This window comes from Triturus cristatus, chromosome 4_2, assembly GCF_964204655.1.
Source record: "Triturus cristatus chromosome 4_2, aTriCri1.1, whole genome shotgun sequence".
In the NCBI taxonomy this organism is placed as follows: Eukaryota; Metazoa; Chordata; class Amphibia; order Caudata; family Salamandridae; genus Triturus; species Triturus cristatus.
The window spans coordinates 644603894-644623368 of NC_140586.1; the positions used below are offsets into that span (position 1 = coordinate 644603894).

General features: G+C 44.9%; 1 protein-coding gene across 1 annotated transcript in view; it reads right to left on the minus strand.

The window, feature by feature from the left end:
- The window catches only part of LEPR (leptin receptor), a 943611-nt gene that overhangs the window by 12533 nt on the left and 911603 nt on the right, over positions 1-19475 (minus strand). Inside the window, exon 18 of the mRNA XM_085602358.1 lies at positions 9774-9849. Coding sequence (XP_085458484.1) covers positions 9774-9849 — 76 coding nt within the window. The remainder of the gene's footprint in view (positions 1-9773; positions 9850-19475) is intronic.

A 19475-nucleotide genomic window follows, 5' to 3' on the forward strand; every position in this document is an offset into this window, starting at 1 on the left:
ATGGTATGATATGAGAGACATATAGGACATTACTGTTATAAGGACAGACGCTCATTCCGTGGTGTTTAAAACAGTGATCTGAAAAGGAAGTGAGCAATGATCGTCTTCTAGCCTTATCACGTGATCTGTGATAAAAAACATAGTGTGACATACTACATTTAAAATACACAATAACAAAACAACAGAAAACACACACTCTACTCATAAAGGAAACGAAGTTCCTGTAGGGCGAAAATGTCATTTGTGGTTGTTTGCATGCCCAACAAAGCAGAGAAATGAACACATACTTGCTGCAAAAAGGAAAATTTCCTCATGAGCTCATTTACCGGGTGGTTGAAGTGCCAAAATAGGCTACCTAAATAGCGAGAGAGAGGAAAATGTACTCCCATTGTCATTTTTAGAAGGTTGACCTTCCACCTGCCGGCTGTGCCGTACTTACGCCTCCTAGGATCAATGTCCTGCTGGAAAAACCACCCCGGTCGGCTCCGTCGATAAATTAAGATCGGAGTAAATGTACTTTAAATACCCCCTCCAATCAGGGAATGAGTGTCAGAAAACGCCCCGTATGGCGGACCAATAGACGGTCCCTGCTAGTAGAGTAACCTAAAGCGCGCAGGCGCTGCTGCACGAGACCCGGAGCCGGAAGGTAGAGGCAGACGGGTCATTGCAATGAGACTGTAAGGACCCCCAGGGAGGTGTCTAAGTAGGTGCCTGATGGAGCGCCTTACATAAACTCATAATTAAAAGAGTAAAAGAGGCTATGGGGTGTGTGTAAAGGATAATCTACATAACACAAAATCGAGTGTAATGGGACCTAGCAAAATAAATGAACTATGGAAGATATCATTATTAAGAAAATAATTAGGTGTCCAAATACTTTGCCTGTAACATACGGATTAACAGATATTGATCTGGAAGGTTGATATAAAAATAAATCTAAACATATGTAACAGGTAGGAAAAATGCCCCAACCAAGCCTAGTGAAGACACACAGCTGGTGTATGGCTGCATCAAGAGGTATGTGTATGTATCGGATAGCTACTACAGGGGGGCTTCGGCTGTGGTCAGGGGGCAAATGACAAGTACATGTAAAAACGAAAAGAGATAACCCAGTGGTCCTGGAGTGGTACCATGCTGGTTCTAGGCAGATACGAGGGGCAAAAGAGAAGGAAAGAAGGCAGACTTGAAGGGGTATCTCTAGTCAGGTAGATAACCGGTAGTTGAACAGTGCTTAGTTAAGTATGATGACGGTGGTTATACTCGGAACTGATTCCATGGTATATCCTCATTTAGTCCATGGATGTGTGTTTTGAGACGGAACACCCAACGTTGTTCCTTCTCTAGGAGGCTGTGTTCGTTACTCAATTGTTCTATCACTGTCCACTGTAAATCATCTATACAGTGGCTTTTGGAAATATAGTGATTGGACATCTTGGTAGTGCTCCTACCACATCTGACATTGCTGCGATGTTCGCCAATACGTACCTTGATTGGTCTGGATGTCATACCCACATACTCAAGGCCACACGGACAAGTAATTAGATACACAACATTTTTGCTGTTGCAATTCGTGAAGCTCCTCTGATCCCACTTATCGCCATTCCGGAATGTAATGTGTGTACTTTTTCTCGTCAGATGACAAGTGCTGCAGTTCCCACAGGGATGATGCCCCTGTACTGGGGGTAGTAGACCAACAGGTCTTGGTCGAGATATGTTCTTAGGTCTTGTATGAACAAGCATGTCTCTTAAGTTGCGTCCCCGCTTGTGGGCAAACATAGGTTTCGTTATGTTTAATCCGCAGGAATTGAGTAGACGCCAGTGTTTATTCACTATCTTAGTGATCTGGTTAGAATGTGTATTGTAAGTTGTTACACATATCGGTCTCTCATCGATCTGGTTTGCCACTTTGTCTTCCAAAAGAGCCTCTCTGTTATTATTCCTTGCTCTTTTTAAGGCTTTGTCAACGATTTTCTTAGGGTAATTGCGTTTCATCAGTTTGGTACGTAGTTCAGATGCTTGTTGTTTGAAGTCACTGAGTTCAGTACAGTTTCTCCGCAGACGCAGGAACTGGCCGTACGGTAAGTTTTCCCTCAGGTGACGGGGGTGAAAACTGTCAAACAGAAGTAAACAGTTCTTAGCTGTTGCTTTAAAGTGTGTCGTGGTTTTGAGTTTCCCCTGTTCAGGGTAGATATTCAGGTCCAAGAATACCAGGTTTTCCGCTGACACACTGTGTGTAAATTTCAGAAAAGCATTCTGTTGGTTAAGCCACAGCATGAATGCCTCTGTTGATTCCATGTCGCCCTCCCACACGACCAAGACATCGTCAATGTACCTTTTCCATACTTTGATGTGAGCAAGGTATGGGTTCGTCGTGTGTAGGATCTTGTTGGTTTCCAGATGGTGTACATAGAGCCCGGCTAGACTTGGAGCAAAGGTACTCCCCATGCTGGTACCGTGACGTTGTTCATATATGTTGTCAGCATACATAAAGAAATTGCGGGTGAGAGCCAATGAAACACATTCCATCACCAGACTACAAGGTGTCTGGTACTCCCAGGGAGTAGAGAATAGAACCTCCTCAATGATTAGCAGTGTTTCGTCGTGTGGGAGACTGGTATATAGGCTCTCCACGTCTAATCCCATGAGTAAATTTTTGGTGGGGTCAAAATCAATATCCCGCAGAATTTGTAGGACGTTCTTGGTATCACGTAAGTATGTACTGGTGCTTTGAACCAACGGTCGAAGGAACGCATCTGCGAATCTAGACAGAGGTTCCAAAATGGAATTCACACCAGAGACGATGGGTCTACCAGGTGGTGAGACCAGGTTCTTATGGATTTTAGGTATGGTGTAGAAATAGGGGATCCTGGGATTGGTATTAACCAGGAATTCAGCCTCCTTCTTGGAGATCCAGTCGTTGGCTAGGGCCTCCTCTACCATTGTGACAATCCTGACCCTTATCGACTCAGTGGGATCAGTCAGCAGGATTCCATAGTTCCTGCGGTCATCCAGCAGTTTCCTACATTCAATGTCATAGTTGACAGTGGTTTGTAAAACAATGGCTCCCCCTTTATCTGCAGGTTTGATGGTGATATCCTGGTTTGTTGATAGTTCATGTATAGCCACCTTCTCCTCCCTTGATGTATTGTGAAAGGTGTTACCACAACCTGTAGTGATGTCTTGGATTTCACCCATCACCGCTTTCTCAAAAGCAAGCAACTCTACCGGTAGGGTGGAGTTAGGGGGAACAAAAGTGGATTTGTTACGGAGGCCAGTATCTTGTCTAACCCCCTCAGTGGTAGATGGATTGTTCTCAAAGAAAACCTTCAATTTCAATTTACGTATGAATTCGGTAATCTCAGTGAGGATCTTAAATTTATCCAACCGATTAGTGGGTACAAAACCCAATCCTCTCTCAAGGACCTTCTTTTGTGTTGGTGTAAGAACCACATCGGTGAGATTAACCACCAGATTTACTTCCGGCTCGTTGATGGTTGAGGAGGTATGTTGTTGGTCATACTCCTGGTTGACATCCGTGGGGTCTCGGTCTCGGGTGCAGACCAATGGACGTTGTGTCCTCCTCTGTTGCGGGCCCTCCGTGGGCCCTGGCGTGCCCCTAAAAAAGGTTGTGGGTTGTAATTGTATTCGTACTCTTGAGGAGGAGGTATCCATTGTGGAAAAGGTCCCATCATAGGTGGACCATAAGCGTATGGGGGATACATCGGGGGGCCTTGATAACCATCCCATCTCCCTCCCCTCTGGTACGGAGGGCGCTGGTTGTAGTTGCCTCTCCCTCTATAGAAACGTTTACCACTGCCCCTGCTGGAGTTAGAGTTATCTGAACCAGTGTCAGAGGAGTCACCATCCTCACTCTGTTCCTGGTTCTTGGGAACATAGTCATCTCGTATATAGGGATATACTCGTTCGTGACTGAACCGTGAAGTGTCCTTCTTTAGTTTGTTATATTTGCTTTGTTTTAAAGTCATTTCGAACTCAGTCATCTCTTGATTGAGTTCCTCTAAACGTTTCTTGAGTACACTGGGGGATATATAGGCTTTCAAACGGACTTCTAGATTGACAATCTCGACTTTGAGTTCTTGTGTGAGTCTGGTGGCTGTTTTTATAATTAGGACTAGCCAGTCCCGGGTGCAATGCCACGAGATTAGTGACCAATCACGTTTGAAAGTCTTATCCTGTTGGAAAATGAAAGGCTCATTGCGGACAATTAAACCTTGGGGGGCTGCATTGGCCCGCAGGTATTCCGTCATTAATAGACCATGCAGGGCAGTTCTGATCTGGTTTCTCCTTAAGTTAGCTAGCTCATCCCAATCAGCATGATTTGGACCTGGATCGGTATTGCTCAGTCCTTCAAAAGGGTTGATAGCTGCCAGGATCCTTTCTACTTCGTCGTCAGCGAAGGTTAGACCCATGTTGTCTGCCATCTTGGTGAACCGGAGGTGTAAGTATAGTGATACTTGATAGAGTGTGTGTGTCGACTGGGAAAAGTTATGTGAAGGAGGTTAGTAGTATGGTAGTCTACAAAAAAGTATGTGTAGCAGAGGTAAATAGCCTTTGCTCTTAGATGAAAATGGGATATATAGTGCTAATATTAATAGCACTGATATCACAGTACCCAGAATTTGGGTGAAAACAAAAAACTCCCACAGCTGTACGCTGTCTATCATGGAAAGAGAAACAAGGGGGGGAGTAGAGAGGTTCCACTCAACGAGTGGTGGAGGTGGATACTTCCTCCCAACCAAGCGTACTTAAACAAAGGGATCCACCCGCATGTATAACATACCAAGAGATTCCCATTCATACCATGTGTGTCCCACGGTCGTGGAGAATACACATCTGTTGTTAAAATACCCCTCACAATTTTTTCCTAGTCCAGTAAGCCAGGTATTTTTTAACATCACTCTCCACTCACTCCTGACCCTTCCTTGCACACCCCTGCACTACACATAGTAGTCCTACCAAGAACAGTGCTCCCACGTACACGCTGGTCGTAGCACGCCCCGTCCCGTAGAGGGGCGGGAAGACCCCTATGATGAAGCATGACACCAAGGGCCCTTTTGGTGTGTGAGGGGTATTTTAACAACAGATGTGTATTCTCCACGACCGTGGGACACACATGGTATGAATGGGAATCTCTTGGTATGTTATACGTGCGGGTGGATCCCTTTGTCCTGGTAAGACTTATACAGGAATTTGGATGTAGTACAAAAAGGTAAAAACACACATGTGCCAGAAATTAGACACACTGCTCACAGAAAAAACTCTGTAAATTTTTAAATTAGTTATCTTCAAAGTATATGTGTTCAAGCAGTGAGTCCCACCAAACAGTGTTTCAAGAGAGTTCCATGAAGCCACATACACAGAGCAGTAGCTCTAACACTACCTGTGCCAATTACTTTGACTCCTACCTATCCACAAGTATATCTTGCTCCTTCACATTTCTATTAATACCACCCACATTTCTCCTTACATGTTTTCCTGAGTCGTTTCTGTGTACATTGTCCACTTTCGTGGTATTTTTGGTTGGTCTTCTTTAAAAAAAAAAAAAGTGTTTTTCGAAAAGAGTTTTGGATATTTGCACAAAAAGGTGTTTTATCAGTATGGGGTTGTCGGCTTGTGTTCTTCATTTTGATTTGTGGCTTATATCAAAAATGCCCAGCCACCTTTAATATTTGGGTTGATTGCCCTAATGTGGAAATTCTAAGTAAGTTTTATAGGAGCCCAAAACATATTCGGCCTGATTCATAGGGGTAATAACATGTGTAGAGTTACTCACGTTTAAAACTACTTCTAGGAGTAACTTTCAATTTATTTGCTAATCACCATTTCTGTGTGTAAAGTTACTCCTAGGTTTAGACATACATTTCTCCATTCTATGGAGCAGCTTCCTAGAACAGGATTCACAGGATTTACTGGCAAGTTTGCTCACCTATGCAGAGATCCTGCTATGGTAAAGTTTAGAAAAATGTATTAAAGATTATCAAACGTTAAAAATATTAAACATATGTTATTTTCAAATATTAATGTAAAATATTTGTATATATTTACATTAAATCTATAACAAATACATTAAAGCATTGCAGCACAATACCTTAAACATGTATTAAATCATTCCATAAAATACATTTATGTAATTTAAAAATATTATCCCTAAAGCATAATTATAAAAAGTCCACCTACATTAAAATGTTTACTTGTGTCTCATATTTAATAAATTGCATTACCAGCTATGTATAGAATTTTAATGTGGGAAAAAGTGATGCATCAGGGGAGCAAGGGGCTTAAAAATAAGCCCCTAGTTATTTAACATAGGTTGGGGTATTATAGTTTTAATTTTAAAATAACTTAAACATGTTTTTTTATAACATAATAAATATACATATATTATCTGTCTGTGTGTACAAGTTAATTTAAAAAGTAAATATGATACAATTTATCCTAATATTTTTAGCTACGGGGTGGTAATTTAAGTCCAGGCCTCCAATAATTTCTATGGGAGCGTGCTGTTGTACCTGTGAGCAGCCATTTGTGGTGCTGAAATTATTCAAAGGCTGGGATGAAGTACATTTATGGCAGTTTGGGATCGTTTTGGCTGTAGTAACTTTGGAAGTGCACTTCTGAATGAGGATGGGTTTCCTCCCCTGTGGGTGGGCGTTTTGTTATTGCATGACCCACCATAAATCCCCTCATTACCCTACCCTAATCTCCTCCCATTTAGGTGTAAATGTCCAGCCATTACCCAGGACGTTTACTACTAAAACGTTGACCTAACTTTGTAGAGATCTCTGCACTCCAGGGGGAGATCTCTGCTTAGAAAAGATATGAAAGCCAGAGGAATAGGTCTCCATGCGTCGGTTTGTGAATTGCTACTTTCTAGTACTACTATAGTACTGAGTACTACAAAATGCAGTTTGCAAATTAGACCCATTGTGAGAACTTTTATTAGATTTTGCTAGCTTGTGATCTTAGCTACAACTCTCCCTCTTATGTGGTCGGAAACAGTTGGTCTTCTCTTTTGGATTATCGATCTTTTCAGTACTTCTAAACTATTGATGATGGTGACTACTGTCTACTTTTTATTTAAAACATCTTCTGTGGTTACCTTTTCTCTGATGTTTAGATACTATGCTTTGCATTTATTACTTCTATTAAATCAAGATTTGTGATGGTTTATAACTGTGTGGCTGCCTGGTTTTCTTCTGTGGGCTGAAGGTGCTTGGAGGCTTCACTATCTCTCAGAAAGCAAAACAGTAAGTATTTTTGCTGTTAATCTCAAGCCCCAGTTTGGCCAAACAACACTTCTAAATTCTTAAAGAACACTTTCACCACTATAGTCTACAAAACGATGGAAACCTTAATTAGACGTTTCTGAATTGTGCACTTTTAATAATTAAGGCGTGCTGCGACAGTGTCTGTCAAATCTTTGTACCTTCTGCATTGTTAATTTAAGTGAAGTGACAACATGTAAGACTTCTAGGAGTTCCCCTTTAATCTCTTATTTGTCCTGCTCTGTCTTATTTCAGAGTTTCTAGATCAATTTTGCACTGCGTAATACTAAGCATCAGAAAGATTTCCCATCTTTTTACGTCTCGGACTGTTCTCGTGACATTAAAGTTGTCATGCTGATTCAAACATTCTATTTCCCAGTTGTTGAATGGCCTGTGGATTGCCCTAAAGTCAAAAATGATTTTTATTTTGCTTCCCACCACTTCTGTGGAAATTACTAATCATATGCAATAATTTTAATGTTCTTGATCTTCCTCAGGGGGATATTTGCTCTGCTTAGGGCATAGACTATGTCATAATCCCTATTCAGGATGGCCTGTGGGGAAAATGCATATTGTGATACCTTAGTTTTAATCATTTTAGATCACTGGTTGCCTTCATCACTTTTGACCTTTGTATTCTGCTCTTGACACTCTTCAGAAGAGGCATCTAAGACAGGGCCTTGACTTGATTTCATTAGCCAGTGGTTTTACTTCTACTTGTCATTGCTCATATGGGGACCCTCCATAAGTCTGGTGCTTTTTAGCTCCTATGTTGCTTCAGTACTAGCATATTGATTATCTTATTCTGCTGCCAAACAGATCATCTCAAGCCTTAGCCGTGATCTGGCTGCAATCTCCAAATGGTTTGAGAGCAGAAATTGTGTGCTGGAGTATAAACCTTTTTAAGCTCATTTCAGAGAAAGTTGAGACCAGGGTCTAATGCTGTCATACAGTCCTTCTACCATTGAGATCTATTCTTTCCAGTTTGATTCAGTTGTTTCCTCTTGTTTGGTCAGAGAGCTCAAAATACATTTTAACCAGATTCTTTTGGTACCCCCAAAATTGGTACTAGGGTGGCACTTTGAGTGCTCAGATAGATCTTGCCTTTCTGGGTCACTTTTGAACCACACCACGATAAACATCATAACAATTAGTCCACACTATTATTTCAAGTGTTTGCTTCTCTTCGAATATTTTCACATCTTTAGTGGCATCACATTACTTCAAAAAGTCAAGAGAGGCACATTTCACTAAGCATTATGAGAACATAAAATTAGCGATAGAGACAGAAACATCTAAGAAGAAATTATTTTGGAATAGGAACAATAGAGTTTAAAAAGGATAAGTAGAGGAAAGTATAAATGAGAGGCAAGATAATGAAATATATACAGAGTGACAACAAAGAGCCACTACAGGAATCGGTAAACAGAGAAAATTAAGAAAAACAGATAAGAGATTGTGTGAAGTTAGAGGACGAGTGAGGCGTATAACATCTATACGAGACAAACTTACACCTCTCTTATACAAGCTTCCTGCTGCTTAATCCTCCCTGCACCTCTATCATACAAATTCCCACATCTTTACCACTCTGGGCTACATTATGCAAGCACCAGATGCTGCATTGTTAGTTCTGCACCACCGAAGGTAATGATACTGGGGTTCTGGTTAACTCTGAGGGTGCAGAATACCAGGCATTCAAACTGTACCCTTAGAATCTATGAGAAATGAGGAAACCATTGTATCCAATTCATTCCCCCTACCCGCCTGTTCCCCATTCATCCCTGCGATTTCCCTTAGTGATTTCAGTCATTTTCATCAGCCGCAGTCTCCTGGGGGGAATATTTCCAGGTCCCTGGTTTTACCGCAGATCCTAGAATCAGAATCTAATAATGGAGGCTTGTGAGCTGAATGTAAGTGTAAGGAGTATATTAAGTTAAACAACAACCTTATAACATTATATCTTGTCCCAGTATCAAAGTCATGATGGCAGACAGTAGGGTTGGTCACAGCTATTTTCTCATCATTAAGGAAGATTAAAGTAACTTTTGATGAATACATATTTCTAAGCATGCATATTTCTCCGTAAAGTTGCTCAGAGAAAGAGGATGGTGTTAATATTTGAACATAACAATGCATCTATAAATGATGGCAGTCATCTCTTGCTTAATATGAAGATTATTCATACAGAAAAGTGGTTTAATTGAATTCTAGTTCCAAATGTCACTTTGGTATCTCAGGTTGTTGGCTTCTGATGTTTCAGAGCCAACACAAAATATGACTAAGCTCGCTGGCAGTGCTTTGCTTTCTGAAATGATGTCCCCTGTGCTTTAAGGCTGGCAAATTACAATCAATACTTCACATAACAACATGCACTAGTAGACAATATCTTTCCCACAACACTAAAGAAAACAGATGGTAACAAAACAAAATATATGCCTGAGTCATAATTTTATTTGAGATAGCTGCATTAGAGAGATCTACACAAACCTTTTGAAAGTTTACTCCCTGGGCCCAAGAACAATTTTTGGGGTTCGGTACATCCTCCCAGAACATTTTTTTCATCCTGTAAGTAAATTTTAGAAAATATTTTAGTGTGTATACATTGCTTTATTAATTGTCTAAACTATGTAATTTTTTAGGGTTGACAACATAAATACGAAAATTGCAGCTCATGTAGGTTGCACAAAATTAAACAAATTCCATTAATTGCAATCCTGGTGGTAAAAATAGTTAGTTTGCAATCAAAGAAAATGTGTAATCTTTTAGCTTGAAACAGTTGTTTTTATGTCATGTTACTGAGTTTATATAGTATGCGCCGTCCACTGCTGACACACTCATTAGACTCTAAGAGGTAACTGCAGAAGTTGAAGGTTCAAACTATTGTATAAAACCAGAAAATGTGGCTCAGCAGAATAAATGAGTGCTCAGGCTTTGCTTGGAAAGGTTAACATGTTCAATTCAATTCACAGCAAGGGGAAGCAAGTTCCACGGTTCAGATGTACACAATGAAAATCTGCGCCTCCCTATTTATCCTTGTGATATCTAGAAAGGTCAAGCAATTCTTTGTCTGACAATTTTAGGTTCCTTATTGGCTGGTATTTCCAGGGGCGGCTGGTGGATTTTGAAAGTGGTGAGGCGAAGAATTGAATCGTCGTATAACGAGCGAGCGAGCGAAGCGAGTGAGCCCGAACTGCAAAATATGCAAAAAGTTGATTCAAATGGTGGCTTTTACTCCACCTATTTAATGCAAATTGTTGCAAACAGGGTGTCCAAATATAGCATTTTAAAGAACAGTTGAGAAGAAAATATTAGAAACATATAAAAAATGTGCCCAGTCCTCTAACTGGTCTGCTTGCAAAATGACCCCCAAGCCAAGCACACCAACCAATGGAAACAGGCCCTCTAAGTGTTTTCTACCGGTAACACATCTCTGTGTCTTTAATGTATTGGTTGATGAAGTCATCAAGGCTCATAACATTGGTAACACCGTACATTGCAAATACTTTAAAAATTAGATTGTGAAAGAGATCTATACCAGGATTGCAGTTCATCCTTGATTTGTTTTAGATTAGAAGGATTTGCCCACATCCACATCTGCCCTGAACTCTCCTGCTGGGGGCCACCGCTGCAGAAAGCTGCTGGTTGCATTTCTCCAATCCCAGACCGCTGATGGCCTTGTGCAATGTTGCTTTTCTTAGGTGGAATTGCAGCTCCTCTCTAGTGACTGACTCCCACACTTACTTCCTGCACCCTGGGAGCCGATGACACCCTGTGGTATTTTCACAGAAACACTGCAAATCCTGTATCAGCAAAGCCACTTTCCAGTTAAGTTGAGTGGACAACAGGTCTTGCATGCATGTGAGAATATGTGTGTGAGAAAGCATGCCTGTATTTGTGCACGTGAGTGTGTCTGTGTGATCCCATAGCTATGGGTACAATGATTGTTGAGGGCCGTGTCACACGCAGGCATAATAATTGCCTCATCATAGTGTGATAGTTCAGAACTTACTGACTTGGGCAACCCAGCCCTTACACCTTCCAGCATACTGACTGGCGGAGGACTGAGGCAATGGAAGCAGGACAGGGGGCCAGCAGGGGATGGAACAAGCAAGGCCTGGAGCTTTGGGAGCTGGGCCCGTTAATTTCCTTCTTGTCTTTCTTCACAACATTCCCATTCGCATGTACAGTCAATTTCCGATCACCAGACAACCCTTGTGCAGAATTATTTTTTAATTATGCACCTTTCTACTCTTTTTCCAATCGTAATAGTTGTAGTACAGAAGTCTGTCATGTACTTTCTTTGAAAAACAGTTTGTAACAATGTGGTCCCTCGAATACTGATCGTAGCAGTTTTCAGATTTGCAGCTTCTAGCTAAAATCCTCTAGGTAGAAACATACTGGTCTCCATGCTTCCTTGAATAAACGTTATATCTCTCAACACCGATTTTTGGCTCATCCATAAAACTGCTAGCAAAGTATTTTTCACAGCTGCAATACAATTGTTCCACCCACACAATTCCTCTCTTGTAAAAATTAGTTCAGATAAGTAATAAGAATTACATAGTGTGGCTAATTGTCATGCTGGAACTTTTGTCTTTCTATCCATTACTGCAAGAAAATTTCAAATACCCAGTCATTCCTTCAATTTCATACTTGATGTCCAGGACATTGTAGAAAATACGTGGATTATTGTACACCCTTCCTGGATGCCAGATTTTATTACCAAAAACTGTACCTATTCTAGCCTGCTAAACACATAAATTGCCATCAATATATAAATATTAAAAATGTTGCGGTAAAAAGTTCTTGATATGTATAAGTTAATATTGCCAACAAATTCAAAAACAAAAATAAAACCCTTTAGTCTGCACCTTGCACTGTGCCACTCAAGATATGGTCATATTTCCACTGGTAAAATAATCCTCTGTGAGCAGCAGCTCACCCACAGACCTCTGCAGCAGGTGCATTAACCTTCCGTTACATTCCTGGGAGTGGATCCTGTAACCAGTATATCACCCACAGACCTCTGCAACCGGTGCATTAACCTTATTTTACACTCCTGGGAGTGGATCCTGTAACCAGTAGATCACCCACAGACCTCTGTAGCAGGTGCAATAACCCTCCATGACCATTAGATCCCCCCTCCGGCCTCTGCAGCAGGGAGATCAACCCTCCGTTACTCTCTGGAAAGTGGATCCTGCGGGCTGCAGGTCACACAGACCTCTACGGTAGGGGCACTGACCCGCCACGCTATCCTTCTGAAACCGGAGTCCGTCAGATCCCACCCAATTTACTGGCAGGTTGCAAAGACCAGTCCCGGCATGAGAGCTCGATTGTTAATTTTCCCTGATGCTGAGATGTGTGTGCACAATACTTGCACATCACAAGTCCACATCCAACCATTTCCAGCAATACAGCTCAGCGGGTGAATGCACCCATCCCGTGCAGAGATTTGTGTGCTGCCTACTGTTCAAAGGTGTGGATTCATGTGGAAATGTAGCCTATACCTTCTTTTCATTTCATTTGCTATGGATCACTCAACACCAGTGCTAAATTTAAACCAGTGGTTTCCAATTCTCAGCACCTGCACGTAATCATCAAACTTGGTGCTTTTTATGAACACTGTTAGACCTGGCATCATTGGCATGAGTCTCTCCTCCATTTTTTTCTGTTTGCCTCCTCTGTTTACGATGTTTTTGCTGGATTATTGCTTTGGGCACTGTGCCACTGCTGATCAGTGCCACAGTGCAAGTGCTCCCTATGTTAAATTGTTACATTGATTGGTGTTACCATGATTGGCTTGGTTGACTTACTGTTCAGACCCTAGTCTAGTGCACTGAGCGTGCCAAGGGCGTGTAAGTTAACTGCTGCTGGTGGGCTTGCAGCACTGGTTGTGCCACCCACAGAAGCAGCGTACAAAATGTGTCTCAGGCCTGCCACCGCGGCGCCTGCGTGCAGTCTCTGACTGCCATGTCGACTTGGTAAGGAAACCCACTTACCAGTCTCTGAACCTTCACTTTGCCACATTTCAGACACCTCTATGGTAGGCCCTAGGGCAGGGTGCATTGTTGGTAAAAGGTAGGTCATGCCCTGATGTGTGCGGCATGACCTAATAGTGAATTACAGCCATTTTCGTTTTTCACTATTGAAGGGCTACCTGCCTCCAATAGGCCAGACTGGGCAGACTGATTATTAACTCCATTATAATCTATCTGACTCAGGGAGCATGGTAGCAAGTCGAGTTTAGTATCCCTGAACTCAGAATTTAATAACACACCCTTTAGGATGAATGGTTTTTAAATTCTATGTTTGAAAATAGCACTTTTAGAAAGTGGCTATTTTCTTGTCCAACTATCTACCGGTCTCTGCTGGTTTGGTGTGTGTGTCAGGGGCTGGGTGGCTCCAGAGGTCTGAGTGAGTCAGTGTGGGGTGAATGGGGCGTTTACACGTAGAGTGAGGGAAGAGTAGCCTGCCCTGCCTGACACAATACTGGCTCCGCCTCCTGCTGGGCGACTGATAGCCCTGCTCCTGCCAGTGACAATACTGGCTCCGCCTCCTGCTGGGCGGCTGAGGACTCTGCCCTGCTCAGTGAATAGGCCAGGTGCCTCTGCCTGGCAACACCCACAACAAACCTGAGATGGTGGGAATCGCCCTGCTTGGACAAAGGGAACAAAGGGAAAAAGGGGTATAAGAGAAGGACCCCTGCACCAAGAACTGAGATCACTTCTGACAAGGAAACCTGTACCAAGGACAAGAAGCCTGCTGATCTAAGGACTTGCCTCCCCTTTCTGCCAGAGTGCTGTTTTGCTGTGGAGGAACCTGAAAGCTGCTTCTTTATTTTTGCCAAGGAACAAGGAGAGAGGAACTTGGTGTGTACTCTCTGAACACTTGCTAGGAAATCTCCAAGGACTGGAAGAGTGCCAGTCTCCTGCCGAAGTCACAGGGCCAAAGGACTTCACCATTTGCTGAATTGCTGGAAAGTGTTGTTTCCAGTACACAAGGGAAAATCTGCAGTCTCGACGCCAGCAGCAACGCCAGTGAGCAGTGGGTATCGGCCCCGGCTCCAAGTGACCCCGTCTCGACGCCGGTATCAACGCCAGTGAGGAGTGAGTATCGGCTCCACCTCCAAGCGACCCCGTCCCGACGCCGCTGCTGATCGCATCGACTCGACGCCCTTCTCGACGCCGTGACCGCTGCTCCGGCCCGACATCCCTCGACACCGCTGCGGATTGACCCGACTCCGAGGCACGATCGACGCCGACCTCGACGCCGTGGATCATCGTTTTCTTCGTTTCTCAAGGTACTGTACTTGTGGGCTCTGTTGCAACTCCAGGCTCGACGTAGCGCTCCTCGCGGTCAACGCCGAACCTTGGGAATCTTGTAGACTCGACGTCGTGTGACTCCTGTGGGGGTTACATTGTTGCCAAAGAACTGTGCTCAGAAGAATACTTTGCTAAAGAACTATTTGCCAAGAAGAAACCTTATTTGAACTATTATTTTTCCTTCCAAAGAGTATTTATTAAGACTGTGGTATATTTTTGTCGTTATTTGGTCTTGTGCTAAACCTTATATAAAAATACTATTTTTATAATAACTTCGGGGTCGTGTCCATCTGTAGTGTATTCACTTTATTACTGTATGTGGTCATAAATGCTTAACACACTGCCTCTGAGATAAGCCTGTCTGCTCTGCCAAGCTACCAAGGGGGTAGCAGGGGTTATCTGAGTGTGTAATCCCCTTTCCCTGACTAGAGTTGGTTGGTCCCTATTTGTCAGAAGTGTATACCTCTGCCAACTAGAGACCGCCGGTTCTAACATTGGTGGTCAGCGGTGAGGATTTGAACTTTGCATTTATGACTCATGTGCAGTGATTAGTGTACGCTACATAGTGAAAGCAGACCATAACGCAGCCACAATCTGTTTTGGTAGGATATCCTATTTTTGTTCTCCGCTTTCCTGGATCTGATTTTTCTAAACACTGCCAGTTTTGACCATGGAGAATGCCGGAGCTGCTACACCTGTGGAGAATGTTGTGGGGGAATTCGATAAGGAGAAGATAGATTCCTACACGCTAAAAGATCTAAAAGGATTTTGCAAGCAGTTTAAAGTTCCTACCACAGGTGTCTCAAAGAAAGAGGGCTTCCTCAAAGCGCTGAAGGCCTGGTTAGAGGCCAGAAATCCCTCTGATCCGGTGGTGGTACCGGAAGAGGAAGAAGAAGAGGAAGAGCCCACAGGTGGGCCAGTGTCATCTCCAGGCAGTAGTGCGTCCTCTAGGAGCCTTTCCCCCGAAGAATTAGAAGACAGGGAGAAGGAGAGGGGGTACAAGTTAGAAATGGCAAAACTTAAATTAGGAGGGCAGTTGGAATTAGAGAATGCGAGAAGCAAGAGAGAAGCTGAAATGGAGAGCAAAAGATTAGATTTTGAGAGAGAGAAATTAGCGTTTGAACGTGAGAAGATGGTGAGGGAGATGGAGCTTAAAACTAAGAGTTTAGAGTTGAATCCCTCTGGTGGCAGCACTCCATCTGTGCCTGCAGAAAGTAGGTTTTATTTTCCTAAAGATGTGATCAAGGATTACAGTAAGAATGAAGATATTAGCCAATGGTTTAAAGCGTATGAGTTAGCATTGTTGGCCCACCGGGTCCCTGAGAAGGATTGGGGAACGGGGTTGTGGAGCCGCTTTACAAACGAGGGGAGAGATACCTTGTTGAGCCTTCCTGCTGAGGATAGGATGTCTTATACTCATATGAAAGATGCTTTAATGCTGAGATATGGCTTAACTCCAGAAAAGTACAGACAAACCTTTAGAGAATGTAAGAAGTTGCCTGGTACTACGTGGGTTGAATATGTGTCTTTTTTCTGCAGAACCATGGATGGTTGGATAAAGGGTAGCAAGGTTGATAGTTATGATGCTCTTTATGATTTGTTTGCTTGGGAGCACTTGTCTAATAACTGTTTTCCAGAGCTACGCCAGCACCTTGTTGATAGCAAGCTATCTAACCCTAGAAAACTTGCTGAGGAGGCGGACCGCTGGGTCAGTACCAGGGTCCACAAGGGTCCAGTGGGAGACTCGGCCAAAGGTGGGCAGGGTCCCCAGCAGAAGAGTGGGGGGGGACAGGGGTAAACAGAGGGAGTTTCAGAAAGGGCCCCAAAGTAGTCCCCAAGGGAACCAAGGGAAGGGTTCCCAGCCTCCCCCTGTAAAGAAGCCAGAGGCCCCGACAGGTAAACCTGTTCACAGGGGCCCCATGACCTGCTATGCCTGTAAGCAGGTGGGACACCGTTATTATGATCCCCAGTGTCCCATGAAGGATTCGAATGCACCGCCGCGTGCACCCCCTCGTCAGGTAGCGAGAGTAGCCCTGGGAGGGGAGGAGATGGGTGCCCCCGGTGGGTGGGGTCCCGCAGAAATGTCCCTGGTCTCTTTAGGAGACGTGGAAATGGTCCCTCCAACCCCTCTGCCTAGTAACACTAAGAAATATAGGCAGTGGGTGACCATTAATGGCCATAGGGTGGAAGCTCTCAGAGACACCGGAGCGAGTGTGACAGCTGTCAAGTGTCACTTGGTGTCCAGAGAGCAGGTGGTCCCTCATGCATTCTACCCCATTGTAGCTGCTGACAACTCACAGAGTCAGTGTGAGGTAGCTCAATTTCCCTTTGAGTGGGGGGGGGTCTCAGGTACTCTTCAGGTTGCTGTGAGGCCCGCCATGCCTGTTGATTGTCTCTTGGGCAATGATTTGGAGGACTCCCCTTGGGCTAAGGTGGAGAGAAAAGCGCATCTGGAAATGTTGGGTCTGCCTGAGTGGGTGTGTGCGACCACCCGGTCCATGTCAGTCAGTAAGGGTGTTGATGGGGGCCCGGAGCCTGAAAGTATGGCCCAGGTCCCAACAGTGAAGAGAAGAGGCAGGGGGCGCGGGAAACCGTCCCCCATCGTTCCCGCGGTCCAGGAGGGAGCAGACCCTGAGGGGGATGCCCTGGAACCGACAGGAGAACAAGTGGCCGAACTGGGAGACCTGCCCGAGCTGACCCATTGGCAGCAGGATGGTGGTCCCTCCAGGGAGGAATTTTGTGCTGAACAGAAAGTGTGCCCTTCTCTTGTGGGTATGAGGCAGCAGGCCTCAGCCCAAACGACAGGTGATCAGTCAGGATCGCATTGGGTCTACTGGGAGAACGACCTCCTGTATAGCGAGCCTAAGGCTGCTGAACCTGGGTCAGCCCGTGTGCTGGTGGTACCCCAGCGCTTCAGAGCCTTCCTACTGGGGTTGGCTCATGACGTTCCGTTAGCTGGACATCTGGGGCAGGACAAGACCTATGACAGGCTTGTCACCCATTTTTATTGGCCCCAGATGAGAAGGGATTCAGATATCCATTGTAGGACCTGTCAAACTTGCCAGGCAAGTGGGAAAAGTGGGCGGAAGCAGAAGGCTCCCCACCAACCTTTTCCCGTCGTCAGTACCCCCTTTGAGCGAGTGGGAATTGACATTGTGGGGCCACTGGACCCCAAGACAGCCATGGGCAACAGGTTTATCCTGGTCTTGGTGGACCATGCCACCCGGTACCCGGAAGCCATCCCTCTCCGAACAGTGACGGCCCCCGTGGTGGGACGGGCACTGATGGGTGTTTTCTCCCGCATGGGGTTCCCCAGAGAGGTGGTGTCAGACCGGGGCACCAACTTCATTTCGAATTATATGAAGTCTCTGTGGAAGGAGTGTGGGGTAACCTACAAGTTTACCACTCCTTACCACCCTCAAGGTAATGGGCTGGTTGAGAGATTCAACCGGACCCTAAAAGGCATGATCATGGGTCTTGAAGAACCAATGAGGCGTAAATGGGACGTCCTCTTGCCATGCCTGCTGTTTGCTTACCGTGAGGTGCCACAGAAGTCTCTAGGGTTCAGCCCCTTTGAGCTTTTGTATGGTCACCCGGTAAGAGGACCTTTGAGTCTGGTCAAAGAAGGCTGGGAGCAATCTCCCAGGAAACCTCCCCAGGATGTATATAGTTACATGCTGGCCTTTAGGAACCAGACTCGGCGCTTCAGAGATCTTGCTCAGGCAAATCTGGAGGCCAGCCAGGAAGAGATGAAGCGGTGGTACGATCAGAATGCCACTCTGGTTGAGCTTCAACCTGGTCAGAAAGTTTGGGTCATGGCCCCTGTGGAACCTTGTGCGCTCAAGGACAGGTGGACTGGACCATTTGAGGTTGTGGAGAAAAAGAGCGATGTCACCTACTTGGTGGACTTGAAGTCTCCCAGGAACCCCTTAAGGGTCCTGCATGTCAACCGGTTAAAGCCCCACTTAGAAAGGTCCGAAGTGGGCATGCTCCTTGCCACAGATGCTGGGATGGAGGAGGAGAGTGAGCCTCTTCCTGACCTCCTGTGTGCAAAAGAAAAAGATGGGTCAGTGGATGGTGTTGTCCTCTCTGACACGCTGACCCCTGAGCAGCAGCAAGATTGTCGCCATCTGTTGGTACAATTCCCTGATCTGTTCTCCTTAATCCCTGGTGTCACTCAGTGGTGTGTCCATGACGTGGACACTGGGGACAGCACTCCTGTGAGGCACAAGGCCTACAGGGTGACTGAAAAGGTCAGAGCATATATCAAGGAGGAGGTCTCCAAGATGTTTGCCTTAGGGGTGGTTGAGTCCTCTAGCAGTCCTTGGGCCAGCCCAGTGGTCTTGGTCCCAAAGGCTGCAGCGCCTGGTGCTTCACCAGAACTTCGGTTCTGTGTGGATTACCGAGGACTCAATTCGGTCACCAAGACTGACGCACACCCCATCCCCAGAGCTGATGAGCTCATCGATCGGTTGGGGGCTGCCCGGTACCTTAGTACGTTTGATCTAACGTCTGGGTACTGGCAGATCGCCTTGACTGATGGGGCAAAAGAGAGGTCTGCATTCTCCACACCAGATGGGCACTACCAGTTCCGTGTGATGCCCTTTGGGATGAAGAATGCCCCTGCCACATTCCAGAGGTTGGTTAACCAGGTACTGGCCGGGCTGGAAGATTTCAGCGCCGCCTACCTGGACGATATAGCAGTGTTCAGCGCCAGCTGGGAGGAACACTTGCGCCACCTCCAGGAAGTGTTGTTGGCCCTGCGCAGAGCAGGCCTCACAATCAAGGCTAGTAAGTGCCAGATTGGGCAGGGTTCAGTGGTGTACTTGGGGCACCAAGTAGGGAGCGGCAAGGTGGCCCCCCTGCA